Source organism: Melospiza melodia, chromosome 19 (assembly GCF_035770615.1).
Source record: "Melospiza melodia melodia isolate bMelMel2 chromosome 19, bMelMel2.pri, whole genome shotgun sequence".
Taxonomy (NCBI): domain Eukaryota; kingdom Metazoa; phylum Chordata; class Aves; order Passeriformes; family Passerellidae; genus Melospiza; species Melospiza melodia.
In genome coordinates, this window is record NC_086212.1 from 15,606,845 (window position 1) to 15,634,623 (window position 27,779).

At 44.2% G+C, this 27,779-nt stretch overlaps 1 protein-coding gene across 4 annotated transcripts; it reads right to left on the reverse strand.

Annotated features, from left to right (window-relative positions):
• Positions 1-173: 173 nt before the first annotated feature.
• On the reverse strand, positions 174-26,644 carry STAU1 (staufen double-stranded RNA binding protein 1). 4 transcript variants are annotated; one of them, XM_063172671.1, is made up of 15 exons: positions 26,542-26,644; positions 18,567-18,843; positions 17,649-17,773; positions 16,756-16,912; positions 15,732-15,870; positions 14,878-15,043; positions 10,021-10,119; positions 8,461-8,673; positions 7,765-7,908; positions 6,653-6,799; positions 5,774-5,846; positions 4,065-4,384; positions 3,208-3,330; positions 1,815-1,900; positions 174-1,158 (listed from the first exon to the last, which is right to left on the reverse strand). In XM_063172671.1, the coding sequence occupies exons 2-15, from the start codon at positions 18,757-18,759 to the stop codon at positions 1,071-1,073; spliced, it is 2,073 nt and encodes a 690-aa protein (XP_063028741.1). In that variant the 5' UTR covers positions 18,760-18,843; positions 26,542-26,644; the 3' UTR covers positions 174-1,070. The 4 variants fall into 4 exon arrangements, with proteins under 4 accessions (XP_063028741.1, XP_063028743.1, XP_063028740.1 ...); XM_063172673.1 differs by having other exon boundaries at positions 174-1,144; positions 8,461-8,691; XM_063172670.1 differs by having other exon boundaries at positions 8,461-8,691.
• Positions 26,645-27,779: the final 1,135 nt, after the last annotated feature.

Below are 27,779 nucleotides of genomic sequence, written 5' to 3' on the forward strand. Positions count from 1 at the left end.
GCCAGGTCTGCACGCCCTGCACAGCACAGAACATAGAACATTCTCTATGCACTCAAGAACCACTGGAAGTTACTCCACAGCTCAACACACTGCCCAGACTAGAGCACAAGCATTACAAATCTATAAAAAAGCAGCCCCTGTGGTGGTGTACAGGAATAAACTAACAAAAAAAATTTAGTATTACCATTTATTGGTGACAAACACTACGTTTTACTTACATTCCATGGGGAGAAAAAATTCCAGCGTAAACAATGAACGGAAGCAGTACTGAACTCGCGCGGCTATCGTGCTGTACCTGGACCAATGCAAACCTCAGCGCGCACCGACCGTGCGCAAGAACACAACATCAAAAGCAACACAGTTATATATAAACATAGGTAATTTTTTTCAGCCCTACATGGAGATGTAATTAAACAGTATAAAGCACTCAAGGAAAATCAATCTGCAGTTTTATATGCACTACATTGAGATCATATCCTGTACTGTAGTGAGCTGTGAGCCACCAACGCACAGTCCCTAAAACACAGCTCAGAGATCACTGAAAGTCACGTTGCATTCGAGTTCCCCTACCCCACACTCAAGAAAACTAGAAATTAACCAAAAATGATCAAACCAAGTTTAAAATTCCTAAAGTGTTTAAATTCATTCAACCATTAGATAATTAGGGTTGGTTTGCAAAAATATGGGGCTTTTTAAAATGGTGGGACACAGCCTGTTTCCAGTGAAACGCTGCTATTCCAATAAAACCAAAATAAACACATACATGGATATGATCTTCCCAAGTTAGTTCACAGGTAACATGTCAGTCTCAGAAGACAAAGTTTCTAAACTGTGCTATGGTTCTAGATACAATTAAGAAACTTTTAAATGAAAAATGTATAGTGTCATTTCAATCAAAACAACATAATGAAACTAAAAATGTATCACTGTTTGAAGAAAAAGCAACAGTTATGATTTTGACACTACAGTAGGTTGTAGAGACTGTAGCACTCCAACAGTTAGGTTACATTAAGAGGAAGCATTTGATTTTCTCTGGTGCTTTCAGGTTTGGGTTCAGTCAAGAGCCTGTTTCAGGCAGTGCTGTCCAGTGTTTGTCCCAAAGGGTTTGCGCTCGCCGGTTTGAGGAGAGGGTCACTTTCCATTTCTTGTTTCACACATCTAAAATGAGAAAACACCTGTTACTTAGGAGACAAAACGCTATTTCCACAAATAAGATACTTTAAATTGGATACAAATAATTTGATGTGCATTTAACAATTTGTTACCATATAACTGCCCTGATTTTCAATCAATTAGCACTTTGTTAATCTCACCACTGTTAATTTGAGAGCTTATTATCTGAATGAGAGGCTCAACTTTCTCTCCTCCCAAACCCAGCCAAGAGAATAATTTGCACTTCTCCATGCTTCTGCTGAAAATGAGCTTTGACCCCTGTATATCCCTTTACCTGTGACACACAAGATTGCAGGAGAGAGAGAGGAGCACTTGGAACCCCAAGCCACTGCAGAGTCACACTCCTTACAGAGAAATGGGAAGGGGCAGCTGAGCTGCTGGGGCCCAGAGATGTCACACAGGGCTGGGGTCACACCACAGCCAGCACACGTCACCCACTCACTCCTGCTCAGTGCTTTGCCTTTGACATGTGAAAGTGACAGGGTTGACCATCCAACCCTCCCTCTGGTCCTGCTGGAAGGCAAACAGCCCTTGGCATTCCAACCTTTCTGGCAAATCAAGCCCCTCACATGTTATTTGTCTAAAAACTCTCATAGGGTTAATTTGCATCAGTGCAAGGGACGTGGATGGGAACAACTCACACAGACATTGGTCCATTTCCCGTCCTTGGCATCTCTGTGGTTTGTTGGTCCAACTCAGACAGCAACTTTAAAATATTCAATGCAGCCTAAAAAGAAGAAAGAGCACTCAGCAATTTAGCCTCCAGATAGTTCAGTAACTTAGTGAAAGCACTCACTTAACCCAAACAAATGTTCTTATTTTGGCGATATTTTTAAAGAATTTTTTTAAGTTCCATAATTATGGTGGAAAATGCAAAGGTGTAGAATTTCATCGTGCTTCATGAAACAATTGGATGGTGCTGTGACTGGGGATTCCCACTGCACTTGTTTCAAACTAACACACCAGGACTAGAAACAGCAAGAAAAAAGACAATAAATTAGTAACAGCTCCAACTGTGCAGAGCTTAAGACAAAAGGACAGAAAAAGACACAGAATCAGCGTCCTTTTCCAGAAAAGAAAACAAGTTACACAAGAATCAAAACTACAAAACAGGAGGGGCCCACGTGACTGTTTAGCAGGGCCAGTGTGCCACAGCTAAAGGTCAGACACCTCCCCTGAGAACTGACTTCTTTTTCCCCACTTCATTCAGAGCAATTTCAGGTGCAGCTTTCCAGCATACCCCTGACTCTGGCATGTGCCTTAGTGACAGCTGAACCCTGAACTGAGGAGGGGGCTCACAGTGTCCATTAGTAAAGTACTGCAACAGTTTTGAGTATAAAAATCAGCAGAATCAGGTTTTCCTAAGGGTATTCAAATAGTGCAAATGACTCCTTCAGGCTGCCACACTCAGATCACCTCTGGAGACCAAAAGAACAATTCCTCTGAATGGGAGCAGACTGAGAACATCCTATCAGCTTCACCTAAAGTCTTTTAGAGCCAAAGTCCCCTGAAGGTTTCACTTTAGCAGACTCATTCTTTCACAAAGAAATATTTCAGGCACTGGTAAAAAAAAAAAAATCTTTTTTATAAAGGGAGCTGAACAGATTTAGAGTGTCTTTTACTATCCAATGCATTTCTTCCATAGGGGATTCCACTTCCACTGCAAGTCTGGGAACCTGAGCCCAAGTATCACAATTCCCAATGAAACATCAGCCCATTCTGATATAATAAGGAAATAAGCTGTTAGGTTTATACATTCCTTTCTGTGCATTTACTGTCATGGGCTCGTGCAAATACTATCAAGACAAAGCAAATGTGCTTTTTGTACGCCAAAACTGTGATCAAGTGCTTAGCATATTAAGCATTATTTAGATTACATTATGTTATTATTAATCATTATTTCTGCAACCTGTGAAATATTAGACAAAAATTAGCCAGGGAATCGTAGAACATTTAATTGCTCCCATCAGTGATATAAAACCTTGGTTTCCCCTCAGGGAAGGCCCAAGAGCAGCATTTCAGCAATGTTCATACCATGTCATGGCAGGACTCCACATCCTTTCCAATCCCATGACTGATCAGCGGTGGCTGAGAGGAACAGTTTATAAGAGATACAAACTCATTCTTGTTATTTTTTGGAAAGTCCTTATATTCAACCTGAAGAAAAGAGAAGGATTTACTTCTTTTCAGTTAACCAAGTACTGGAAGTATATCACAACTGCTACAGATTATTTGCAAATATATGACACTGAACCTTTCTTCTCATCGTTCTCCCAGTTAGTAGAGCCCCTCCATTTGAAGTTTAACCTCACTTACAATGTTTCGTAGTACTCAAAAGAGCTTGGCAAGGCTCCTGAACGCAAGTGGCTACTTAATAATGATTGTTACTGGACCCTTTATTCTGATCACTGCTAACTGCATTTCAAATTTCTGTATTGTTTTTTGATCCACTGAGCTCATCTGTCATATGAATACAGGAACTTAGTAAAATTCCCATTAAAGGGAGCAAATGTGAGAAAATGCAGAGCTTACAGCAAATATTCATGTATGACAGATTAGTGAAAAAATCTGATTTCACATCAGCCAAGTTCAAATCCACAATGTCTTCCTATATTGGGACAATTTTCAGAAAATGCTGCTTTATTTTAATGCTGCCTTTTTTTTTTTTGCTCTTCCAAGACCTCAGAGTAGCAGTGAATTGGGGCTGAGAATGGTACAGAAATGCACACTTGCAAATTAAATTTAAAAAGATGTAAAATTTGGCACGTGTCATAGGTAAAGCAAAATGGTGACATGCATTTCAGCAGGCTCAGAACTCATCTCTCACCAACAGAACTGAAAAGCTTTTGAACAATAGCTTTGGAAGAAGTGCCGTGAAGTTGAACATCTACCTGGATTCCTTGGACATTGGAAAGATAGTCCAGCTGCTCGGAGGGCCTGGTCAGAGGCCCGTGGGGGAAGTGTCCCGAGGAGCTGCTGCTCTTCAGGATGGTCTCGGCAGTGGGAGAGGTGCCCCCGTAGAGCAGCTCCCGGGCGATCATGGCCGTCACCGTGGCCTTGGCGGGGTTGGGAGCTGCCCGACTGAACTCTTTGGTGTGGTGTCCTTGGTTGGCTCCTACAGCCTGTGCAACCTCAGGGACCATGGGAAGAATGCCAGCAGGAAGCTGCTGATGGCTGAGATAAGGCATCCTGAACTCATCTTCTTTATTACCTGGGAGGAGAGAGGTGCACACTGAAGAGCTGCTGTTTGAGAGTCCCTCCTGCAGGCACACACGGGCACCAAAAGTCACTTTGGAAAAAAATTAATTCCTTTCAAATTACTTTTGACATACTAACAAACTTGGAAGGCTCAATCAGCCTTTAGAGGGTCAGAGCTTCAGCACCATCAAGACAGAGTTTTCTTACTGAATTACTGACTCAGTGCAACGGCTGCTTCTGCCAAAGGGAGCACCTTTACCTCCAGGAAGAGCTTCTCCAGATCAGTCAAGCTCACAGACACCTCAGCTGCAACCCTATTCTAAATATATCCTTTGCTTTCAGAATTTTCTATTCCATTATTTAAGCTGTAGGAGCAAATAACGAAAGCACAGAATGGCCAGAGCCACCATTAAGGATGTAAAGAGAGTGACAGTCCACAAAGTTTAAACTGTATATGGTGAGAACAAGCAGGTAGGAAAGGTAAAATGGAATGTTAGCACAAAGAGGTAAGACTATTTACAGCAAATGTCCAGCCACAGTCAATTGACAGCAATTTGCTGACATTATGGTATAAGTTAAAGAGGGATAAGAACAGCTTTTTAAGGGGAACTCACACAGAGTTATGGCTGAAACTTGCACAGGCGTGCTCAAGAAAGGCAGGGAAGATAGTGCCACCAAAATAAACCAAAGGAGTCATTTTTATGGCAGAGCAGATTAATGAAGTTCTGCAGGACTGAGCTGTTTCAAGTCTAAGGATGAAAGCCAAAATTTGTAAATGGAAGAAAACAGGAATAGCAAAATCTGAATAGGAAGTTCAGAAGTTTACCTAAAATCTTCTGGATGCAGTGAAACAGTACCAAAGTCCATGTCAATTCCAACTTACTATAATTTAAATAGCAAAGTCATATGTAAACATGTAAAGTACCTGAAATATGCTCTCCAGAACAGCAATCTGTGGTGATAGACAAACTTTCCATAATGATTCCTCCCACCAGATGACATTCCAGAAAGCAATGTCTGTGTACAGGGAGGCCAGGTTTGAGGTGTTTTGATTCCAGCCTGCCACCCTGGGTGGGACCATCACAACTATTCACTGCCTGAAACAAGGGCAGGCACAGCTCCTGCTCTCAGCCATCAGAGACCAGGCACAGACTGAGGTGGTTCCTTCCCTCTCCAACTCTGCCTGAGGCTGACCAGTCAGTACTGGCACCCTTCTCATCTTCACGCCAGGAACAGGGGCCTTGGGAGGAATAACCAAACCTTTCCAAGGACTCCATTTGGTTTGCAAGGCAGCAGCTGCACTGCTCTGCTCATCCCAGAGTGCTAGATGGCACTGCTGAAGGGACTGGCAACAGACCTGACGCCCCCAGCTGGGCCCTGCTGCTTTCACCAGGTTACTCACTAGCTGAAGTCTCTTCAGAGCCCGGCTCAAAGAAGGTTACTTTTCTTCCATCACCAGGTTTCTTCACTGGGGTCTTAAAAATAAAAGGAAAAGAACTCAAACACACAATATCCCTTTTAGACTTCTTTTCCCAAAATTCTAAAGTTTCCAAGATGCAGGTGATCTGATCAGCCAAAATTTTACTGAAAAACTTATAATTCTAAAACATCAATAACTACATTGCTATCAAAAAAAGAGAAGTTCAGTGATTCTTATTCACTGAAGGCCTAAAACTACCACATCTGAGAGAAGTGGTAGTTTAGGAACACAGCTACTCAGAACCAGACACCAGAATAAAGCCAGTTTAACTGCCATTAGTCACTGGTACTGCTGAGGGGAGCACACCAGACACCAATGAGCACATGCATGAAAAGGAGAAAAGCAACCCTGGATTTGTGTTTGAGCTCCCTGGTAGCATCTGCTGAATCACCAGCAGAACACAGAAGGCTCCTTTCCTCAGAGAGACCTGGAACAAACTTTTCACTGCAACTGTGACAAGGCTGTGCAAAACCATTGCTAGCAGAGGACTGTAACCTACAGGTCTGCAAGCTTCTAAGACCAACACATCAATTATCACAGGTTCTGAGACATTTCATAAAGCATGAATACATTAATTTATCCGTCTGATGAGACTCTCATTAACCTGAAAACCCAAATGCTTAATGTATCCAAAACACTGGATATTTAATATTTCTTCAGAGAGCAGTGCCCTCAATACAACTGTTTTCGAGTAGGGCAGAGAGAATGAACTACCTATCCTGTTACTGCCTTGCAAAGCTGCTTCTGTTCAGCTTAGGCTTTGCTGCAGCATTAACAAGCTGCTGCTTCCTCAAGACTCACCTTCTCTTCTGTCTTTAATGCTGGTTTTGGAGGCTGAGGTTGAGGGACTTTGAAACCTAAAATTTCCAACATATTTTCCGCTGCATTGCGTTTAGCAACCTTTTTGTTCGTGCCCATTCCTTCAGCTGTGTGTACACCAACTTTCACCTGGACAGAAGAGGAAGAAAATTCAATTCTTAAGCAGTAGTATTGGGATTCCCTTATTAGTGATCTGTGTCTCCAGCATGCCATGAGTCACAAAATAGTTCAAGTGATCATTGTTCTGAGCAAGCTGTCATTTATTATCAATAATCATTGGCCTTCAAGCACAAAAAACCCAAACAAAAGTCACACAAAGAATTGTATTTCATCATCTTACCTTGGGAACCCAAGTTAGTGTTAATAAATCCTACATTACAAAATACAAGCAGCTTAGTACCTCTAAGCAGAGTATCAATACTCCTGTTAATTAAAACATTAGGCAGTTACAACATACAATTTTTTTTTTTAATTTTCTTGAACCTTTATCTTCTGTGAATGTAGCCCATTAGATATTTTGTTAAATCATGTCATGGAAATCTGTTAAGCCTGTATATCATCCTGACAACCTGACTGCCGTAAGAAAAAAAAATGAGGTGCCAGCCACACCTCCAGCTGTGTGCCACTGTCACAGGGCCACAGCCACACCTCCAGCTGTGTGCCATGGTCACAGGGCCACAGCCACACCTCCAGCTGTGTGCCACTGCCACAGGGCCACAGACACACCTCCAGCTGTGTGCCATGGTCACAGGGCCACAGCCACACCTCCAGCTGTGTGCCACTGTCACAGGGCCACAGCCACACCTCCAGCTGTGTGCCACTGCCACAGGGCCACAGACACACCTCCAGCTGTGTGCCACTGCCACAGGGCCACAGACACACCTCCAGCTCTGTGCCACTGTCACAGGGCCACAGCCACACCTCCAGCTGTGTGCCATGGTCACAGGGCCACAGCCACACCTCCAGCTGTGTGCCACTGCCACAGGGCCACAGCCACACCTCCAGCTGTGTGCCACTGCCACAGGGCCACAGCCACACCTCCAGCTGTGTGCCACTGCCACAGCCACACCTCCACTGTGTGCCATCACACCCACCTGCATGACGAACTCCCTGCGCCTGGGCAGCCCACGTTCTGTGATGAGCATGTACTCGGGCTCCTTCTCCTTCTTGGCCTGCTGTATCTGGGCAAGTCTGCTAATGGGATTCATTCCTTGACCGTATTCTGGACTTGTTTGCAGCTATGTAGAACAGTGTTTAGGAAATAAGCCAAACTTTATGAATATTCGGTTTAATAGACAGAATGCAGCATGCCTCTGAATTAACTCATCTCTAGATTTTAAAAATACTGAAATAAAAGTTGCTTAATGAAACACTGTCACAGCAAAAGAGAAATACTGAATTTATATGGCTCCACTATCACACTTGACCACATGTAACCTACCCTGCTAATAGCTTTACAAATTCTAATCCTGCTATATTAGGAGGGACAAGCTTGCAGGAGAATTTGTACAAGCAAAACCTGAAGCTTTAAAGCCTGAGGCTTGAAAGTCAGAGCTTGATTTTTATGTGCTGCTCTTCCCTTTATAAGGCTTCTCTTTCATCCTGAATTTACTAATAACTGCTACAAAAGTGGTGGCAGAACCCCATTAAAGTGGGAGCAAAGTACCAGCTCATTTGTTGCACCAGAGGGCTGGTAAAGGCTGAGCAGCTGAAGAGTGTTTAAAACCGACTCAGAAAAGCCTCTCTGATTATTATTTGCACAGTAAAATTTCCAATCTTTTCCCCCTTACCTTCACTATTGATTTTGTTTTCTTTTTGATTCGTGGCTTCATTTTCTCAACTGTAGGAAGGGGTGGCAATTTTTTCAGTTCTTCTAGGACTGCTATTGCAGCATTCTTCTTTGAGATCTTCTTGCTCTTTCCTTCACCTTCACCCATAAATTCTCCAACTGATACCTTGGTTACAAAACTCTTCATATGGGGAGGACCACTTTCCTTGGTCACCTGTTTCAGAGGGAAAAACTGAGTGAAAGCGTGATAAACACTTATTAAAAATGGCAGGGCACATTGTTTATAGCAAACTTCTCTCAAGAACTAAGGATAAAGAGATTTTAGATTCTCATACAATCCAAAAAGTAAAACATATTCTAATAACATATTCCCACCCAACTAAGCATACATTTTTAAAAGATCAGATGCAGCAAGCAGTAAACAGTATTTACACAAGTCATTAACCCATCCTATTTAATTTACTCATTTACTGTTTCAGTATAAAAACAGGACTGTTCTATTTCACCAGTGTGTACTTCCCCACAGTTAACAGCACCTCATTAAATATACCATGGTACAGCAATAAAATATTACGGAGAAAGCAACTCTTTAGGATCTAGCATTTTAGTCCAGAAATTCTGATTTCTGAACTCTGAAGTTCTGAAGAAACTAGAAGACATCTAAGAGACAGCTGCCCACTACAGATTTAGGCTTTTAACTCCATTCAAAACACATCATACTCCAAAATATCCATACAGTCAAGAAGTAAGAATTAATTTTAAGAGCTTCCACCCACAATTGGCTTTGTGTGACAGTGTATTTTTACCAGTGATACTCAGGCTAATCTGCAATAATTGAAAGTTTCATGTAAAATTTCATAGAACAGTTTCAGAAGCAATTTAGTTACACACAATGGCATTTTCTTACTATAATAATTGAGATGGTTGGATTAAATATTACTTTGCCAGCTCAGAAAAGCAGCATGATAAATTAATATTTTAATGAAACAGAGATGCTCCTGTGGAAGCTCCTAATTTAGGATAACTGAAATGATCAAGAGGGGCAAAGAGGCAGCAAGCAGCCAGGCCAAAGGGAAAGGAAAGTCAGGTGCACATGAGGTCACCTCATGGCAAGAAAAGAAACCTACTTGTGAGATTCTGCACTCATGGGTAGTCCAGATCAGTGCTTAATTAAGCAAATACTTCCATATGTGTCTTTCAGAGTGAGCTCTACTCACTTCCATGTTCTAATCATTAATTCAGGGTTGGGCTTTGGTTCTTCACTGTAATAAGCTTTTCTTAAAAAGCTTGGAAAAAAGATTGCACAGACAACCACAGTGTAGCTGTTCACTCTATGTGATCGTTTCAGGGCATGAATTTATGAACAGGTGAATTTTTCCTTTTTCTTCCCTTTACCATATAAACTCCAAGACAATCAGGGTGACTGTCAAAGGTTAAAGTGTATTCACAACTAACAAGACGTTAAAAGTCAGTTGTTTGGGTTATATAGGAGAGACTCAACTTAATGCATACCCTTAATAGTCTAATAAAAACAAATCTAGAGTTTGTAAAGTAAACATACCTCAAAATTCACAGGCAAGTTCCTTTTAAGTGCAATCTCAAAAACTTGGCTTATTTCAGATTTATTGAGATTTTCATCATCTGGTTCTTTTCCGTTAACCTAAAAGAAGCATACTCTATTTAAAATAAAGATCCTATTAAATTGAATTTTATCCATTCAACCACTTTACTGAACTCTCAAAATTTTAAATACTCTAACCTTTACTGTCATGTTACATGAATGTGGAGAAAAGCAGCCCACATACTACAGAACTGAATCTTAAAAAGCTCATTAAGGTGTATGTGTAAAAGCTTTCAAACCTTCATATTTTCATGTGCTCATTACAAGAAAGAACAAATGGAATAAGGGCCAATAGGTTTAAAAATGCGTTTATAGAAAATGAAATCGAAGTGTTAAATGCACTGATTTCCAAATGGAAGTACCTTTATGAAATACAATTTTCATATACTGATTGGACATTTGCACCAAAAGCACTAAGACAGGATCAGGTAAGAGAAAGGGCAGGAAAAATAAAGACTCTGAGAGTGGGACCAACGTGAATGAGGGATGGCTGACAAGCCCCTGGCACAGTCGTGTCTTTTCACATGCTCCCTTGTAAGTGCCTGTAAGTGTAACAGCTTTGCTTTCTCAGGTCAAGAGCATCCTTGCCCTAAAACAAATGCTGACCATCTCTGAGAACTCAAACCTGCTGAGACAACACTGCCAGTGAAGCTTTCCTACAGGCATGTCTACATATCTCCAGGTAAAACTCTGACTGGGATTCCAAAAGTGTCTTCACTGATGCTGGCACCAACGTGAGCTGATGCATGTCAACAGCAACAGAGAAATTTTAGGTGTCCAGTAGTGATATTGGAAAGATTATGATAAAGATGAACAATATCACTGATTATATCATGCCACAATACTAGTTATGCAACCAGGTAATAAAAATGATTTAAGTATCTTATTGGAGCAGCATCAGGGGAGCTGAGCTAGAGAGCTTTAATAGATTAAAACCTGTTGGATGGCAGCAAGCATCCCCCATGTCTGCTACTAACAGGTTAGTTTAAAACACAAAGGATTTTTTTATCCCACCAGTTCAGACAGGTTTTTCTTATCTTAGATAAAAAATAGTTGACAAAATTAATCTCAAGTTTTCACTCCTCCCACTGTCCCATCAGACTTTGCACTGTTCTCCTGGGCTGCCCCTGTCCACCAGGCTGGATTCTGGGCCCAGCCCTGGCCCTGTGGTGCTGTGGCAGAGCAGGGCAGCTCCTGGCGGGGCTGTCCCAGAGCCCTGCTCTGCTCCACTCCGAGCAAACCCGGCCCAGTACAGCCCCCTAAGGTCTCCAGCATCGTCTGCCAAGCCCCGGCGCCAAGCTCCAAAGGAACAGCAGCATATTCCCAGGAGCAACATGTCAACTCCTAAGGCACAGCCAGAAATGGTCTGTCCCTGCCCTCGCTCACCAACACTGCCACAACAACTTCGATTACAAGCACTTTTCCTCTCCTTGTAATTTCAGACAGATTCTAGAGTTTCAAATTCCTACATTTTTCTTTGTGAGGATGACTATGACTTCTCTTTATTGGATTAAATTTTCCCACTAATATCCTCTCAAGAGAATGTAAATAAATAGAATGGAATTATCTGCTCTATTGCAGTGTATGTGCATTTCAGATCTGTGTGCATAGTGCAAAATGAAGGTTCTTTTCCTCAATTCCTTTATCTAAAAAGAGTGAATTATTAGCAAAATAACCCTTAACAGAATACAACTATTTTACTGATTGACTCTACTTGAGTTCTGGATCAGTTTACTTTATAAATCAAAAATAGTCATACACACACTCTCTCTCCCTTTCCCTGCACACTTCAAGGCAGAGGATGCATAAGTTTGCTTTTGAGGTATTTTGCCTGTTTGCATTGACTAAACTCTCCAAGAATTATGTGCCTCTAAATCTGAATGAGACCCCAAAGCACTTGCCATTCTTAGCTCTCATCACGTTGTTCAAGCAAATTCCACAAGTCCTGTACTCCATTACGAGGGACTTGCCCTCTTCCAGGAACTCCTTCCAGCTCCCTTCCCTTCCTCAAGGCTGCTTGTGAGCAAATGCTGAACACGGAGGAGCTGCTGCCCAGCACTGCAGTGACTAACCACAGCCATCAGTCTGAGCCTGTCCTTCCACATTAAGGGTATAAAGAGCAGCTGATATTTACCAAGTGAGCTGACAACAAACACAGAAGCAAATTTTGAGGCAAAATTAGAATTCCTGCCTAAGAATCGTGCTAGGAAGCCCAGCTCTCCATGTTTCCTAAGCTTTAAGTCAATGTTTTATCATCTGTCTTTGAATATGCCCAGTAACGCACCCTGCTCCTTCAGTAGCACATCCAACCCCAGCCACACTGAAGGTCCCTGTGAGCTCTCCCACCACAGCCCCCCCTCAATGCTCCAACACTCAGCACAGCTCTTAGGGAGGGCTTGGTCCAGCCAAGAGCCAATATTATTCCATGCTTTTTCATGCCACTTGCTCCTAGATTTGCACCTGAAAAGGTGTGGGAAATGGTCCTTCTTTCCCTTAAAGTCTAATCAGTTTACTCAATGATTTCTTCTTAGAATCACAGAATCATTTAGCTTGGAAAAGATCTTTAAGATCACTGCGCCCAACTGTTATTATCCACCAAGTATTTTCCAACTTATAAAAACAAGAGTAAAATTCCATAAAAACAAAAACTTGTTTAAAAAATCCCCCCAAATAATAAGAACGTACAAAATTACTCCTCCTTAAAACACGTGAGTTCAAACATCAGAATACTTTTTACATAAGAACACACTCAAATGGGATACACCAAAATAACTACATTTAAAAAAAATTACTGGCAACATCAAATGACTGTTAGGAAGTATCAGGATTATGTCTGCTTCTGAAATCTTGATTTGCCTCTGTTGTACACAGGCATTTTTAACAGCACCTCTCATGACCTCACACTCTTGTATCCTTTCCGGCCCTTGCCTCACTGGATGCAGGAATGAACAGGATTCACTCAGCACCACAACCATCCTTTTTCTACATTCCTCTTGGCTATGGTGAAATTCTGCTACAGAAACAATTCCCTCAGATACTCCTAAAACTACAACAGTTGAAAGCCTCAAATATCAATGAATTTAAGTACCAAACTTTAAATGAAAACTTGATTATCCAAGTACTTGCTATAAACCAGCACACCATGTTCCAAGGCTCACTCTCCTTTCTCTAAGCTGTATTTCCTACTGTTCTTTCTACAGACAAGTCAAATTTAAATTGAAAAATAAAATGACAAATGCAGTTTTCTCAAGGTCAAGACACCATTCAGGTCCTGTTTTATTAATAATCCTCCCTTCTTGCAGTCTCTTGCCTCATTTACTTCCTCTGCCTCTGGATTTACACCCCTCACACAGAATGAGGCATCCTACAACAACTGCAGTTTGTTCTCAAGACCTCACGCTATTCAACTCCACAATTCTATATACTTTCATACAGTGACCTGTACTGAAGCATTCCTAGAAGAGTGAACAGAGAATAATTCAGTGATATGTGAGCCCTGCAGAGCTGCTCTCCCTGGGTCTGTGCTCCCTGAGGGGGAAAAGGGCCCAAGAGAGCAGCTCATCTGTTACAAGGGTGAGCATAAAAAGGGGATGTTCTGCACCACTGTCACAGAACAATATTCCAGAATTTGGGGTTCCCAGAACTGAAGGGGAACATCCTCCTCTGCTTTGGCCTCTCCTGCATGATGACCAGCTGGCCCCTGCCCACACTGTGCCAGCCACCAGTTCAGATTTCAGGGCAGGGCTCAGCCCCAGTCCCAGCTCCTGTTCCCAGCATCATGCTCTTTTCCCTCCATCTTTCAGTCTGCATTCCTCCAGGAGAGCTTTCTCTTACCTGAAGCACCTCCATCAGTGCCTCCCAAGCCTCTGCCCTGAACTGTCAGTTCCAGTGCTTTTGCCCAATCGCCTGGGCAATGCTCACTCCCACACACACCAAGTTTTGACTCAATGTCCCTTGGATTCATGTTTCTTCAAGCCTCTTGCCCTGCCATTCCTGGTAGTTCTCAGTGATTTTTTTTCTCAGTCTGAGACCCCTTGTTACCTTCTCCTCCAATTCTTCATTTCCCTTCTTTCTCAGCACACAGCCAGACTCCATATCCAGCAAGCTCTCACACTCCCCAGATTGCAAGTTACAGTTCTGTCCTTGCCCAAAGCAGCCAACATACACGATGTGGTGCAGGCTCCCAGCCAGCCCAGCAGCAAAGCAACTCCTGTGCTCACCGTGAGACCTTCTGCCTAAAGCCACTCAACAAAAAAGCAGGAAAAACACAATAATGGTATTGAATGGAAAGTGCTGGGCAGCCATAAATATATGAAGGGATAAAAATTGACTTCTTATATTCCTATCAAAACGTGTGTTTGAGTCTACTATTTCTATGCATTTCCTGCTCTTCTAGAACTTCAGTGGTTCTTTCCAAAATCATGCAGGAATTTGTCATAGGAAGTAAATCCATGCCTGAGTTTTATGTTGCCCATTTATGCACTTCTTCAGAAGTTTGTGTATGATCTGTACCTGGTAAGATATTAATTCCTATCTATGCTTCCAGTGCTCATATCTGACAGAGGTCTACAGCATTGCTGTGGAAAAATATGACAGTAAAAAAATTAACATAACTTCATCTGGGAAAATGGTAGTTCCATAGAAATTTATGCTTTTACATCAAAGTGTTTCTATTGACACAAGTAAGTCACCACTGCCACACAGAATTAGATTTCCCAACTGTCTCCTCAACAAGGAAAAAAATATCCCAGTTTATTCTAGCAATTTATGCTTACAACACTTAAGATTAATTCCCACCTCTGGTTTCTCAGGCAAGGGCTCATTCTGCAGAACTTTCAGAGCTTTAGCAGCTGCATCATGCTTAGCAGCTTGTCTTGTTCTTCCCTTCCCATGAAACTGCTGCCCTCCAATTGAAAGCTCCACTTGATAAAGTAAAGGCCCAACAGGAAATGGGTAAAAGTACCTGCAAAGAGAGCAGGGAATAAGCAAATGACTTGCCCTGCAAAGCAAACAGACACCTAAGTCAGATGTGGGTCAATCTCTTGGATATCAGTAACCACACCAGCACTGAAGCACTAGTTTTAAAAAACTAAATTTTGATTTAGAGTCTAAAAGATTTTAGTGAGCTACCTTTGAAATAAATATTGACATTCCTTGCTTTACAACAAGAACACATTTCTGACCAAGTGCTACACCAAGAGAACATGACCGCACTTCTACGGACTTCGCAATCTAGGAAGTTTTGAATTTTAAGTTCCTATGCCTACATAAAATTCTTTAAACTGCAACTTTAATTTAAATAGTTTCAGAAGAAGCAGAATCAATCTGTTTTCTTTACTTTTGCTTTTACACTGAAAGGAAATGCAAGAAACATTTACCTAATACTTAGCTATCTATATATTTAGCTATTTGCTCCATGAAGCTGGCTATACCTGAATACTCTCAAAAACACTTCAACTTTCAGTCCAGCTGCCTTGCCCCACCCCAAAGAAATAAAGCAGTGGAAATAAGGCAAGTTAGAGATACTGGTGGGTGGAGTTCTCCAAAGCTCCTGCCTCAGGAGGGAGCGTCCCTGAAGGGGACACGGGCAGCTCCCAGAGGCAGCAGCGAGGCAGGGGTGCTCGGGGGGCTGCACCTGAGCCAACACCTACCGTGGGGGGTAGGTGCCACCTCGCATGGTGTAGCTGTAGGTGGATCTCATCCCCGTGTAAGGGTCGATGGGTTTGTACATGGGCTTCTTCCCCAGCTTCATGCAAAGGGCATTCAACTCCACTGTGGGGGTTACACTGTCTACAGAAAAAGGAATAGAAAGGGTTGTCCACCTGTCACAAGGAACTGAGACAACTTAAACTCTTATTGCTGGCTCACAGCAGGGAAAAATGAGCTCAACTTTTGCCACATGCAGCATCTTAAATGACTGAATTCCAAACAGAACTGCTAATGAACAAAAAGAGAATAAGTCTATATGATGCACATGAAAGCAGCCTCGTAAAGTTGTGAGAAATCCTGTTACAAAAAAGTGAATTTGCTGGGAACTTTTATTGGATGTGTTTTGGAGGGTTCTATCATTTAGCTTTTAATTTCTGAAGCTGCTAATTTACCTACCTTCTTTGTATCTAACAAAGAAGAAGAATTTTCTGCAGTGAAGAAATTTCTCCAAATACACTTTTAAGTTACCAGACATGCTACATCCCTTCTGTGTCTCCTGCTTACTGAAAATGATCAAACATTTCTCTGTCCTCAGTGACCTAGAGGGGTTTCTATGACTCTTCATTTTCAAATTGCAACTGGCTTTGTCAAAAGGCAGGTAAATTGCTACTGAGGGCTAAAACATTTCTCTCTGGTATTGTGGGCATGAAGAACTGACTCCTAGTCAATTCTGACTGGAGAAAGAACACTCAGTAAGTGTCATTTTTTCTACCACAAGTCTCACTGGCTCAGAAATCAGCTGTAATCCAGTGCAAGAGGTCTGGTGTAAAGTAATTGCCAAAAGAAAATGACCTATGGAACAGATGCACAGACAAAATAAGTACTTGCTAGCTGACAATTGCCATTGTTAAACAGGCAGAATCACAGTTTTAATTCATCTTTATACAACTTCAATACATACCAAAAGCAGAAAGGTGCATTCTCTCTATGTATGATTATTTTAAATCAGTTTGTTGTGGCATATACCTGGATTCTTGCCTTCACTACGAGATGGACGAGCCGTAGGTTTAGGGAATTTTGTCCCTTCCAAAGCTTTGGCAGCTGCTGCATGTTGCGCTTTTTTAATACTAGTTCCTTCAGCTTCCCAATGCTGGTCCCCAAGAGTCAGCTGCACTGTAAACACCTCAAAACCACAAACAGGTATTTTGTAAAAGGCTTCTTCAAAATTTATGTAGTTTATCAGACTCTCTTACACAAAACAATGAGTCTTTCAGTGATGCACAAGTTGAGAATACAGTAATCCATAACTCCCATGTAATCCCCAGACTTCCATCACTTTGGACATCAACAGGATTTTCCTGATTACTGAACTAAGAATTTCACAACAATTGTAGCTGGCAAGTACCCTGCATGAGATCTGACAGGATAAACACTCAAAGCAGTGTGGGGAGAGGTGACAGCCCCAGGAGAGCTGCTGTGCCCATGTCACTGAACAGCAGACTGGAAACTCACCCTTCTCTGTAACACATAACTCCATTGTGGCTTTAATTCTCTAAAAGGTTTATTTAAGACATTTTTCATCAGTTTGAAGAAAGTTAAGTTCACAATGTACCATAAAAGCTTCTACATGCCCACAGATCAATGAAACACAATTGTACAGATGTTCTGAATGTTATTCCAATACTTTTTGTAAATGTCAACTCCTTCACACCTTGAAGCTCATGAAACATTTTTTGGACCTCAACTTTTTACTTCCCAGCCACCAGCTTCACACTTCCCTACCACTGATTCTGTTGGGGGCTTCCCTTTCTTCTCCACTGCTCTGGATTATTTTGCACCAAAATCCCACACATTGCCTTCCCACTCCTGAAGGTGAAGGAGAGAAGCAGCAGCAGTAAGAAACTGGTATGAACATTTACCTTAGAATGAGCTGGACCTTGCTCACTCAGAAGTTTATACTCGGGCTGAATCTTGTTGAAACGGGCTAATTCATTCACAAGACACATGGGGGTTTTCTCTTTGGGGTTTGCCATGTTTGAAGGAGCTGAAAGGTTACATTAGATCTGATAAATGAACTGATAACTGTGAACTTTACTACAAATTTTAATTAAAAAAAGAAATCTCAGTGGCTTAGCATCTAGTTGTCTGCAATGCTGGAACAGACAGCTTTGCTCACTGGCCAAAACTGGTAACAACCTATTGAACTTTGGGTTTTCCTAGCAATGATCATGCCTAAAAAGCACCATCATTAAATTCACGGTTCTAACGCAAGCCTGAAGCATGAAGCATGAAGGTAGAAGACTCCTGCAAACAGCTCACATCTCATCTAGTATGTGTCAAGGAACAAATCTTCCAAGTCTTCCTCATTATCCCTTGCTTTGAATAATTTCAAAAACTCTGTTAATTTTATATCTCTTCTCCTATTTTCCCCAATTAGCTATTTTTATTACCTTTTATTTGTTCTGTTGCATTTTGATGGCATAATATATTTATCATTAAACTGGTCATAAAATAACTAAAGATAACAGAATTAAAAAAACTATTTCAAACAACATTTTTTCATATTTAAAACACGCTACTGGTAGAAAAGACTGATAGTAATGTTTCAAAAATTTAATACAACTTAAATATTCTTCACTATTAAAACCATATCAATTAATTGCTGGAATTTTATGTAAAAGTATGCTCCTACATGTCTCCAACAGATTTCATTCCATAGGGAACTACTGCAGTTGGATAAATATTACTTTAAATTACATGTAGGTGCAAGACATCAGGAACATATCATGCCAAACCATAAGCATTAAAAAGATATAGTTACTGACCCTCTATCTTACCTGCAGCTGCATTGGTGGATGTAACTGAAGCAGAGGGCAAAGCAGAGTTCTGGATAGGTCTGCCTGCATTTTCAGAGGGCAAAGAACTGGTAGTAGAAGGAATACTCAAAGGCTGTGAAAGAGATGGGTTTTTATTCAGTATTTGGCTCCCTGCAAGGGCAGCAGAAGGATTCTGAATCTGTACTTGAGACATGTTCACTTCCAACCAGAGCAGATTACTGTAGGCAAACAGCTTTGAACGCAGACAAACTCCAATTTTGGAAGCCAAATTGCTGACCTAAAATGTAAAGATGAAAAATAGATTATACTAAATATTTAGCATTCTCTAACAACCTACTGAAATAATTCCTCCATCAGCGAAAAGGGAAAAAGTGTTCAACCAAGCAGTCATTGTTCCCACTTTGTCCAGTTAGTCACTCACACATCAGTTTGCACAGCACAGTTCCAGCCGTACGCCCCATCGTGTTTCACATTTCTTTCATTCACAGAAGAGTAGTACAGAAGCTTTGTTTATGCTTGTTCATTACTGTCCATCTCCTTTCCCCACAACTGAATCCACTTAGAAGCAAATCCTGTTACTTACACCCAGAGCCACTGGTTATACACCGAACAAAGAGCAACTTCCACGGACAAGTTACATTTCATGCATTCTACCACTTGAAGTTAAACTTTTTCACTTGGAGGGCAAGAAATAAATGCAGCCTTTATGAAAAAACTATCTAGAGAATACATCCTTTATTATTATATCATAGAGTTTCAGGATCATCAAGAATGCCAAACTGCTGATGAGGGGGAAAAGCTGGAGTCCAGCAGGAAATGCTGAAGTAGGTCTGGCTGGGAAAAGCAGGTGTGTAAGAGTTCACAAACTGTATCAGCTACATGTATCCTGAAGGTTACTTCGATTTAAGCCAGGGCATGTCTCAGTCACAGTTCAAGCATCAATTTAGAGTCACTTGGCTCTGCAGCACTATAAGCAATGTAGGAAGTGCTCATGGGCACCTATGGCCATTTAAAGCCCCTGGGAGCGCAGCAGGGCCCCAGCCCGTGTGCAGTGCTGTGACAGATCTTCCCTGTGCTGACAAATTAGTATTAGATTTCTCTACCACATGGACGCAAAATTATCTTCATGTTCAGCCAGTGGAACCTAAATAGACACAAACAGGTCAGCTGTCCAGATCCACTTACAAGCCACGTATCAATTTATTTATTAAAAATACATTTTACAGCCAAGTAAATCCATTTTACACACCAAGGCACTCAAACATGTGCACACACACATCAGTCACCTACAGATCTGATTAGGGCAGCAAACAAAGGTTTATTCTTTCCTAACTCATAGGTGAAAAGGAGAAATCAGTGCCCTAGCTACCACCAGAGGGCTATTAGCAGCAACACAACGCCACTAGTGCTCTGTGAGCTTCAAATTCTGAACCTGTGAATGGATTTCCAAATGTGAGAGGAGCAACAATGAGTCAGAGGGAAGTTTTTAGCTAGTTACTGACAAAACAAGCCTAAAGGGAGAACCTAGATTAATACATTCATGGACAGAAAAATTTAATTATCTATTAAATAAGAGGTAAGAAAGTACTGGGAAACAACAGATAGACCACCAAATCTATCATCTGGAGTATTTTTACTTTGGAAAAAAACATCATAAACATGTCAGACTTATCATACTACCACCTGGATAACTTTGTTTTTACTAGAGAGCAAAAACAGTTCAGGTCTCATTAGTCCAGTAGAGACGTATGCAGATTATACTCATAACAAATCCTTTATTGACTACTGAATTTGCAGCAGTTACACATGAGGTGCATTGTAACTGTGAGAGTGGCGTTAGAGAATCTCTCTAAAGGACATCTAAGAAACTGCAAGACAAAGAAGAAAAGTATTTAGAAAAAGACTCCAGGGTAATAACTTTACAGTCACTATATTTCTTTCCCAAGAGCATCACTAGAATCACTGAAAATTTTCAGACATAACACAACAATAGTAATTGCCTGGCAAAGACTATACCAAAATCTTGCAGACAAAGAAACGCACTGAAATCTTGTAATGAGAAAAGCAAACACTCACACTCCTTTCCTGCTGAAATGCAATGTCTTTCTAAGGAACTGAAGTTACAGTTTTCAGCCACCCATTTTAAGAGGACAACAGCAAAAGTTATTTTGATGTCAGAAACATCAGTATGTCTGAGATCATGCTGGAAAGGAAGCTTGATATTGTTTCCAGAAAACTTGTACAAGCAGTTTGCTTTCAAAGCAAGGCCCTATCTTTGCCATGGCAGCCACGGCGCGGTGTTAGGGACCAGGCGAGCGCCCCAGGACAGAGCAGAGCAGTGCTGAGGGCCGGGAGGAGCAGGGCACCACCCCGGGGCTCTCTGCCCAGCCCCAGGAGCTCCCAGCAGCTCTCAGGCACGGCCCAGCTCCTCTGCAGCCCTGAACACAGAAACCTCTGGGGACTCCAGGGCACATCCCACACCTGAGACAAGCACCTTCCAAAACCGGCCTGACAAAACAAACTGCAATTTGTGCTTGCATTCACAGCTACCTGTGCAGGTGACAGTGCTTTAGTTCATTTGTGGGAAGTATTTCATTCAGGTAAAAGAACTCACTGTCCATCATTGCACATTTAACTATAGGTTATTTGGGGATTCTCAAAGGGTTTACAGTGCTTGTACAAAGAAATATGCTCTTTACCCTATAACAGGCTAAAATTCTAACTATCCAAGAAAAAAGCACCATAATTGAGAAAGTTGAAGCTAACAAGTCATAAAGGCTGTTTCGGTGGATAGAGGAACAACAATGCCAGAATTTCAGGGCATTTTTCCATGTAAATCAGAGGTTAGATACTTCAAACTTTTCAAGACTTGCACCTCCTGGTGCAAGTGATCCCTACTCAATACTCAAGGCATTGCTAGAACTAAAGCCCACTCAGATATCCAAGATATCCAAACGCGTTTCTTGTTCAAAAGAACAAATGTTTTACTCACACAACCCGAGCCAGCAGCTAATTACAGAACTGCTCCTTTCCCACAGTTACTTTTCGCTACCTCGTACAAGAGTTTTTGCAGGGTCACCACAACAGTGTTGCACTAGAAGGTGATCCCCGCCCCGGGTGGCTGCCCTCAAACAACTCAGCCACCTGTGGGCAATGCTGAACTTCATGGATCTCCAGCTGACAGAGGACTGCTCAGTACTTGCTTTCCGATTTTAATTTTCTTTTGGTGGATCAATGCCTAGAACATTCCCAGAAATTTTGAACACATTAAAACGCAAAGTTCAGGTGTCACTAGGGGTAACCAAAGAAATGAACGAATATGTGAGCATGGTCAGTCCACTCAGCCAAAAATAAATTAAGATCTTCATATGTAAAAGAATGTAGCATTTTTAGATTAAAGTTTTTCTTGGGGACTTTTTGTGTTATAATTCTCACGGGAGTTGCAGGTAGAAGACAGAGGACCAAACAAAAATCAAACGCTTCCTATGGATAATCATATTTTACCACAACTTGTCATTTTTTAATATGATGCAAATAGAAAGGTAAGAAACTTTAATGTTTTAAGTAAGTTTCCAGTACCTTTAGGAGATCCAGAGAGTGAAGATTTGTATTTAGTTCTAAATAGGATATTTACGATGGAGAATGCCTAAAAGAAAAAAGAGTTAGCATTTTGCTTCCTAAAGGCACAAAAATATCTTGTCTGGAGAATCTCTCACCCTGCACTGAGTTTGCCTCATCTATTTGATCACAAGGACTGGTATGACCCTTCCATTACCACTGACAAACTGCTCAACTCAGCTGCTTTTCCAAGTAGAATTTCCAACCTGATCCAAGAACCTTCCTTGCTCTTTTCCCTGCCCCAAGTGATGTTTCTCACCCAAGCACTAGAATCTCACAATAGTGCTATTTGCAGAATTACAGGAGTCACTTGCCAATTTTCCTTCTGTAGTGAGGTTTCCTTTCTGTAGTGAAGTTCTTCCTAAGAGCCCTAGAGATCAGCTCCCAAAATTAGACTTAGACCTTCATTCACAAAGCCAAACCAAAAGCAAGCCACAAACTGAGAAATTCTGGTAGCTACAAATCACAGAAAATGATAAAAATTCTACCTTTTGGCTACATTTCCCATCTAGTGATTTCACTCACAAATAGGCTAAAACCATTTCAGAACAAAATTATCTCAGTGCCGCATATGAAACCTGTCACTGCACGGACTGCTCTAAATGGAAATCAAAACCTATTTTATTCTGCTTACAAATATAGCACAAAGTGTTTAATCCTTCTTTTCCATGCCTAAGCCAACTCCGTGCAGATGCCAGCAACATCATTCCCAGCTACAAAATGGGGGAGAGCCCAATCTTGATCCGGGTTAGAAGAGGACAGAGCTCCTGAATTTACTTCAGACAGGCATTTCAAACTCTTAGGCCAACTCCCAGGACTGTGAGCAGTTCTGCTGCTGGGACCAAGGAGGATGCAGAGCCTGAACCAGGCTGGCAGCACACCTGGTGTTTACCAACAGCAGAGTGAAGAGGGAACACAAGAGGATTACACTCAGCTCAACTCTTCTTCTACAGGGTTTTCTGGAGGCTAAACTAAGTACCTGAAAAACAAGGAAATGCATCACGTTTGCAGGCAGGGTCAAGACCAAGTTGCATAAAGACAAGAGAATTTTCTCCCCCAGCCATTCCTGGTAACTCTGCCAAGAATGAAGCCCTCCACCTCAGCAGAACAAGCCCAAGGGGCTGTGCAGACACCACTGACGGGCACCAGTAGAGTGGAGAAGAGTTACAACCAACAGCACTTCCTAGCACAAGCTGACACCGCCAGGCTGCTTCGGCAAAAGCCCTCCCCAGGCCAAGATGCAGCAGCAAGAACCAGCCCGAGCGAGGGCTGCACTAGTCCTGCTCTGCACTCACACACTGAGCCCTCAGCTGGAGCCCTGCACTCACTGGGAACCAGGCTCCAAGCAGAAGCAAAGGAGGAAAAGCCCAGAACACTCCCTTCAGAGAAATATAACCTATGGGAAAACTGCTAAAGCACCTGAACTTGTGTGTTCTGGAGAGGAAAGGGCTGGCTGGGGGCTGAGAACCAGCAGCTCACCTACTTGAAAGGATTCTGGAGTGGAAAAGAACAATGTGTTCTTTATGGCTAAAGTGACAGAATGAGAGGCAACGGGCTTAAAATGCATCAAGAAAGCCATTGCTGGCAGCCACCCTGAACTTCTCTGCCCCGGCGGCACAGGCTCCCCCGCCGGGGCAAGCCGCAAGTCCCTGTCACACCTGTCACAGCGTGGGGGCCGTCACCCCGGCACGGCTGCCTCTGCAGAGGCTGCACTGCCAGCCCTGCTCACAGCCCTGTGCCCCGGCCCAGGGACACCAGCCTGGCCGCACAGCGGGCACGGGGCGCCCGCCACAGGCTGCCCTCAGCGCTGAGAGCCCCCTGCAAGCGCAGGGACAGCTCCCTCCCCGCCAGGAGCAGCACTCAGACAGGCGCCCGCTCCTCAGCAGGGGCAGCCTCGCCAGGTGCAGCTCCTGACACTCTCCCTGTGGCCCTTGCAGGGAACCAGTCGTGCCCCATTCCCACCCTGGGGCACACACTCCCCCTCTGCTCCACCTGCACCTGAAGCAGGGCAAATGCCAGATACAACCATCAACTATTTTGAGGCACAAAAAATAAATATCCACAAACTCTAGGAGATTTGTTGAGATACTGTTACCTAAAATAGCTTTGAAAAACCCACATTATGGGAGCTTTGTAACATACAGCATAAAATTCTCAAGCTGCTGCAACAGTGTTTAACATCATCTATTTACAACTGGAAAGTCTCACTATAAATTGATAAACAATGACTAAATTTTACAGAATTAAGGCTATCTGCACAAAATGTAAAATATTGGCTGAACAATGTTTTCTTCTTAGATAAATCTTCTGCAACATTTCTGCAAGACAGGGCCCTTCCCAAAAGTAACACTGTAGAAAAAGGTGCTGCCCTTTTTGGTAAGGGTACAAAAACTAAATGTTATGCAAAGTAGTTTGGGAGCCAAGATACGGATTACTGATAAGAGAAGAAAAGCTAAAACTTCAAAGTAACAGCTGAATGAAAAGAGGGACCTACCAAACATACACATAAACCAGACAGTGCCAAACAAAGGAAATTGATAAGCCAGGAAGTGATATAATCAATAAACACCTAACTGATACTTCTAGCTCAATTAGTGTTGTGACAAAACAGTTGGCGGGGTTTGGCTTTCTCCCGGCAGTAGAACCGGGACACAGAACCCACAGACACTGCTGAGAGCCAGCGTGCCCGGAGCTCCTGCACTGCCCTGGGGCATCTGCAGCACCTCGAGTGAAATAACCAACCCTGGCAAGGAGCCTGGCCAAAGGAGCCAGGAAAAGGGTTTTTGGAATGTTCTTTTCTCTCCAAAATAAAGCTGCTGTTCTTCAGGAAGATCTGAAAGGCACAAAGCAATTTCCAGTTTTGCTCTGACTTTGTACAGTCATATCACCTCAAATTTATTTCAACCTATGAATAATTTTGCCACAAAACACATTTTGACTAACTTTACTGATAGTGCAAAAATGATTCATGATGTTATGAAAAACTCTGAACAGAGTGGCTGCTTAAAATAACAAAATAAAATGGAATTGTTTCTTGCATGCATCCCTTTAGAACAGCTTGGAAATAAGTTTGTGATACAACTTCAGAAAATAGAAAATATAGTAAAAGATTTTTACATTCTCATCAAGATGTGACAGACCTTGAGTAAGTCAGAACACACATTTGTTGCATGTATGAAATAATCAACAGATAAAGCAGAAATCACTTTATTACAATGCAGCCATAGCTTCATAATCAGAACTCAAATTTTCATGTCCACTAGTATTAAAAAAACAAACTCAAAACATTGCCTCCACTTTGAGCAAGGGAACTGTGCAGTACAGTTGCACGTTATAGTTAGAAGAAATTAGATTTTACAAATATACCATTCCAAAAGCAGACCACAGACTTCATTCAGATATTTTAGTTCACTGATATATGTGTATATATATGCATATATATATACACACCTAGCCTTCATTGACATTCCAAAGGATGCTCCTCCTAGGTTTGCCCTAAACCTGCTGGAAAAGCAACAACAACAATACCGAGCAGATGAATACATCATAAAAACGGCTCTGGCACTTCCAGGTCCAGCACGCCCAGACAGACACCCCAAACTGCGCTGCCTGCAGCCAGCCAGAGGCAGGGGAAGCCTTACACGGGACTTGTTGCTTTACACCGCGGGAAAAACAGGGAGAAGTGATCCTGGAGAGCGCCGGCTGCGAGCCCCGGTGGGAGCGCGGGGAAAGCCGGGCTCGCCCGTTCAGCCGTGCCGGGAGGGGCTGCCGCTGTCCCCGCGGCGCCCCCGGCCGGCTCGGCACTCCGGTTCTGCCGCCTCGGCCCGGGAGGATGCTGGGCTCTGGGCGCTCGGCGGGCACGGCCGCAGCCGCGTCCCGGGGCCCGGCAGCCGAACGGGCTCCGCTGCCCCGGCCCCTGCGCCGGGAGCCGCCGCTGCCGCGCCGGAGCCGCGCCGGGGACCCCCCGCCCCCGGGCGCGCTGCCACGGCTGCGGGAGGCGCGGAGCGCCGCTGTCACGGCCCGCCCGGGACGGCGGCAGCGCCGTCAGCCCCGACACTTCCCCGCAGGTCGGGGCCGTGGGCGCCAGTGCCGGGCCCATCGCGGTCCGGTCCCCGCTCCCCGCCGGGGCGGTCTCCCGGCACCGCAGGAGCGGGCACAGCCCGGCCGTGCGCGGGATGAGCCCCGGGCCGGGAAGGGGCACAGGGCGAGCCCCGGACGCGCAGGGGGTTCCAGGCCGCCCCCTCCCCACGGACCCGGCCCCGGCCCCGGCCTCGGCTCCGGCCCGGCGCGGGCCCGCCAGGCCCCGTCGCCTCCCGCCCTTGGCCCCGCCAGGCCCGGGCCGCCCGCGCCCCCTCACCTGCGCTGGGCTCGGCTCCGGGCCGGGGCGGGCGGGGGTCGCTCAGTCCATGGGCCGGGTGGGACCGGCGGGGCGGCACAGGGCAAACACCAAAGAGAATGAGCGGGGCGGCGCGGCCCGCCGGAACTGACGGCATCGCGCCGGGGGCCGGGCCCCCGCACAGCCAATCGGCAGGGAGCGGGCCCCCAGAGACCCCGCCCCTCACCGCGCTCCTGGCCAATAGACGCGCCGCCTTGCCGGGAGCACCGCCCCCTCCGCGATGACTACGAGTCCCAGCGTGCTCCGCGCGAGCTGCAGAGCGAGAAACTACAACTCCCGGCGTGCCCTGCGCGGGGCCGGGGTCGAGTCGTGCCTCTGCGTCTGCCGTCACTTCCGGCCCCGCCCCGCCCGTCCCGGCCCCGTTCGTTCCGGCTCCGCCCGTCCCGGTGCCCGCACGGAGAGCGGCCGCGCCCCATCACCCTGGTGTTCTCTTCGCATCTCTGCATTCCGGGAAAAGAAACGCGAGGCGAGCGGGCGCAGCCGCTGCCGGGGCGGTCACCCAGCGCGGCTAGCGCAGGAGGGAGCGCGGATGTCACCAACGCACCCACTGATGAGTATTTAACCAAAACCTCACATTTCAAACCACGGGTGAGAAAGACCCACAAGTAATCCCAAGTAGTCCCGGACAGACGCAGCCGAGCAGGCTCCAACCCCGGGGGCACAGCTGCACACAGCTGGCAGGAGCACACCTGCAGCACCCACAGCTGGCAGAGCGCACCTGCAGCACACAGCTGCGCGCAGCTGGCAGAGCACACCTGGGTGTGCGCACAGCTGGCAGAAGCACACCCGGGACTGGAGCTGTGCCTCCCAAAGCCCGGCCTGGCAGCCGGGTGCCCCCTGAGAACACAGGCTCAGGCATCGCTGGCTCACTCCAAGAGCCGCGAGCAGGAGCCCGATGCCCCCAGGCCTCATCAGAGCCTGGATGAGGAGAACACCCGACTCAGACCGACCTCCAAGGTCACTGCTTCAGCTTCAACAGAGCACGAACCCCCACCTGCAGCCTGATCCCAGGGAAGACACCTGCCCTCAGTGCCTGGCACTGACAGGACCTGTTCCAGAGCACCTGTGCCTGCTGGTGAGCAGCTCTGCTCTTCTCCCAAAGTTTTAGATTTGCTCTGTACAATCCTACAATGCACCTAAACTATTATGTAAAGAAAAACCCTCACAGTCCCACTATTTCATATTCTATTCTAAATGTA

Excerpts from the sequence above, each read along its gene's own strand:
- STAU1 (XM_063172670.1), bottom strand. The coding sequence starts at position 18,759 with ATGTCTCAAGTACAGATTCAGAATCCTTCTGCTGCCCTTGCAGGGAGC. Across the intron at positions 16,913-17,648 it reads AAGGTCCAGCTCATTCTAAG|GTGTTTACAGTGCAGCTGAC; the intron begins GTAAATGTTCAT and ends TGTGGTTTTGAG. Across the intron at positions 1,159-1,814 it reads GGAAATGGACCAATGTCTGT|ATGTGTGAAACAAGAAATGG; the intron begins GTGAGTTGTTCC and ends TTCTCATTTTAG.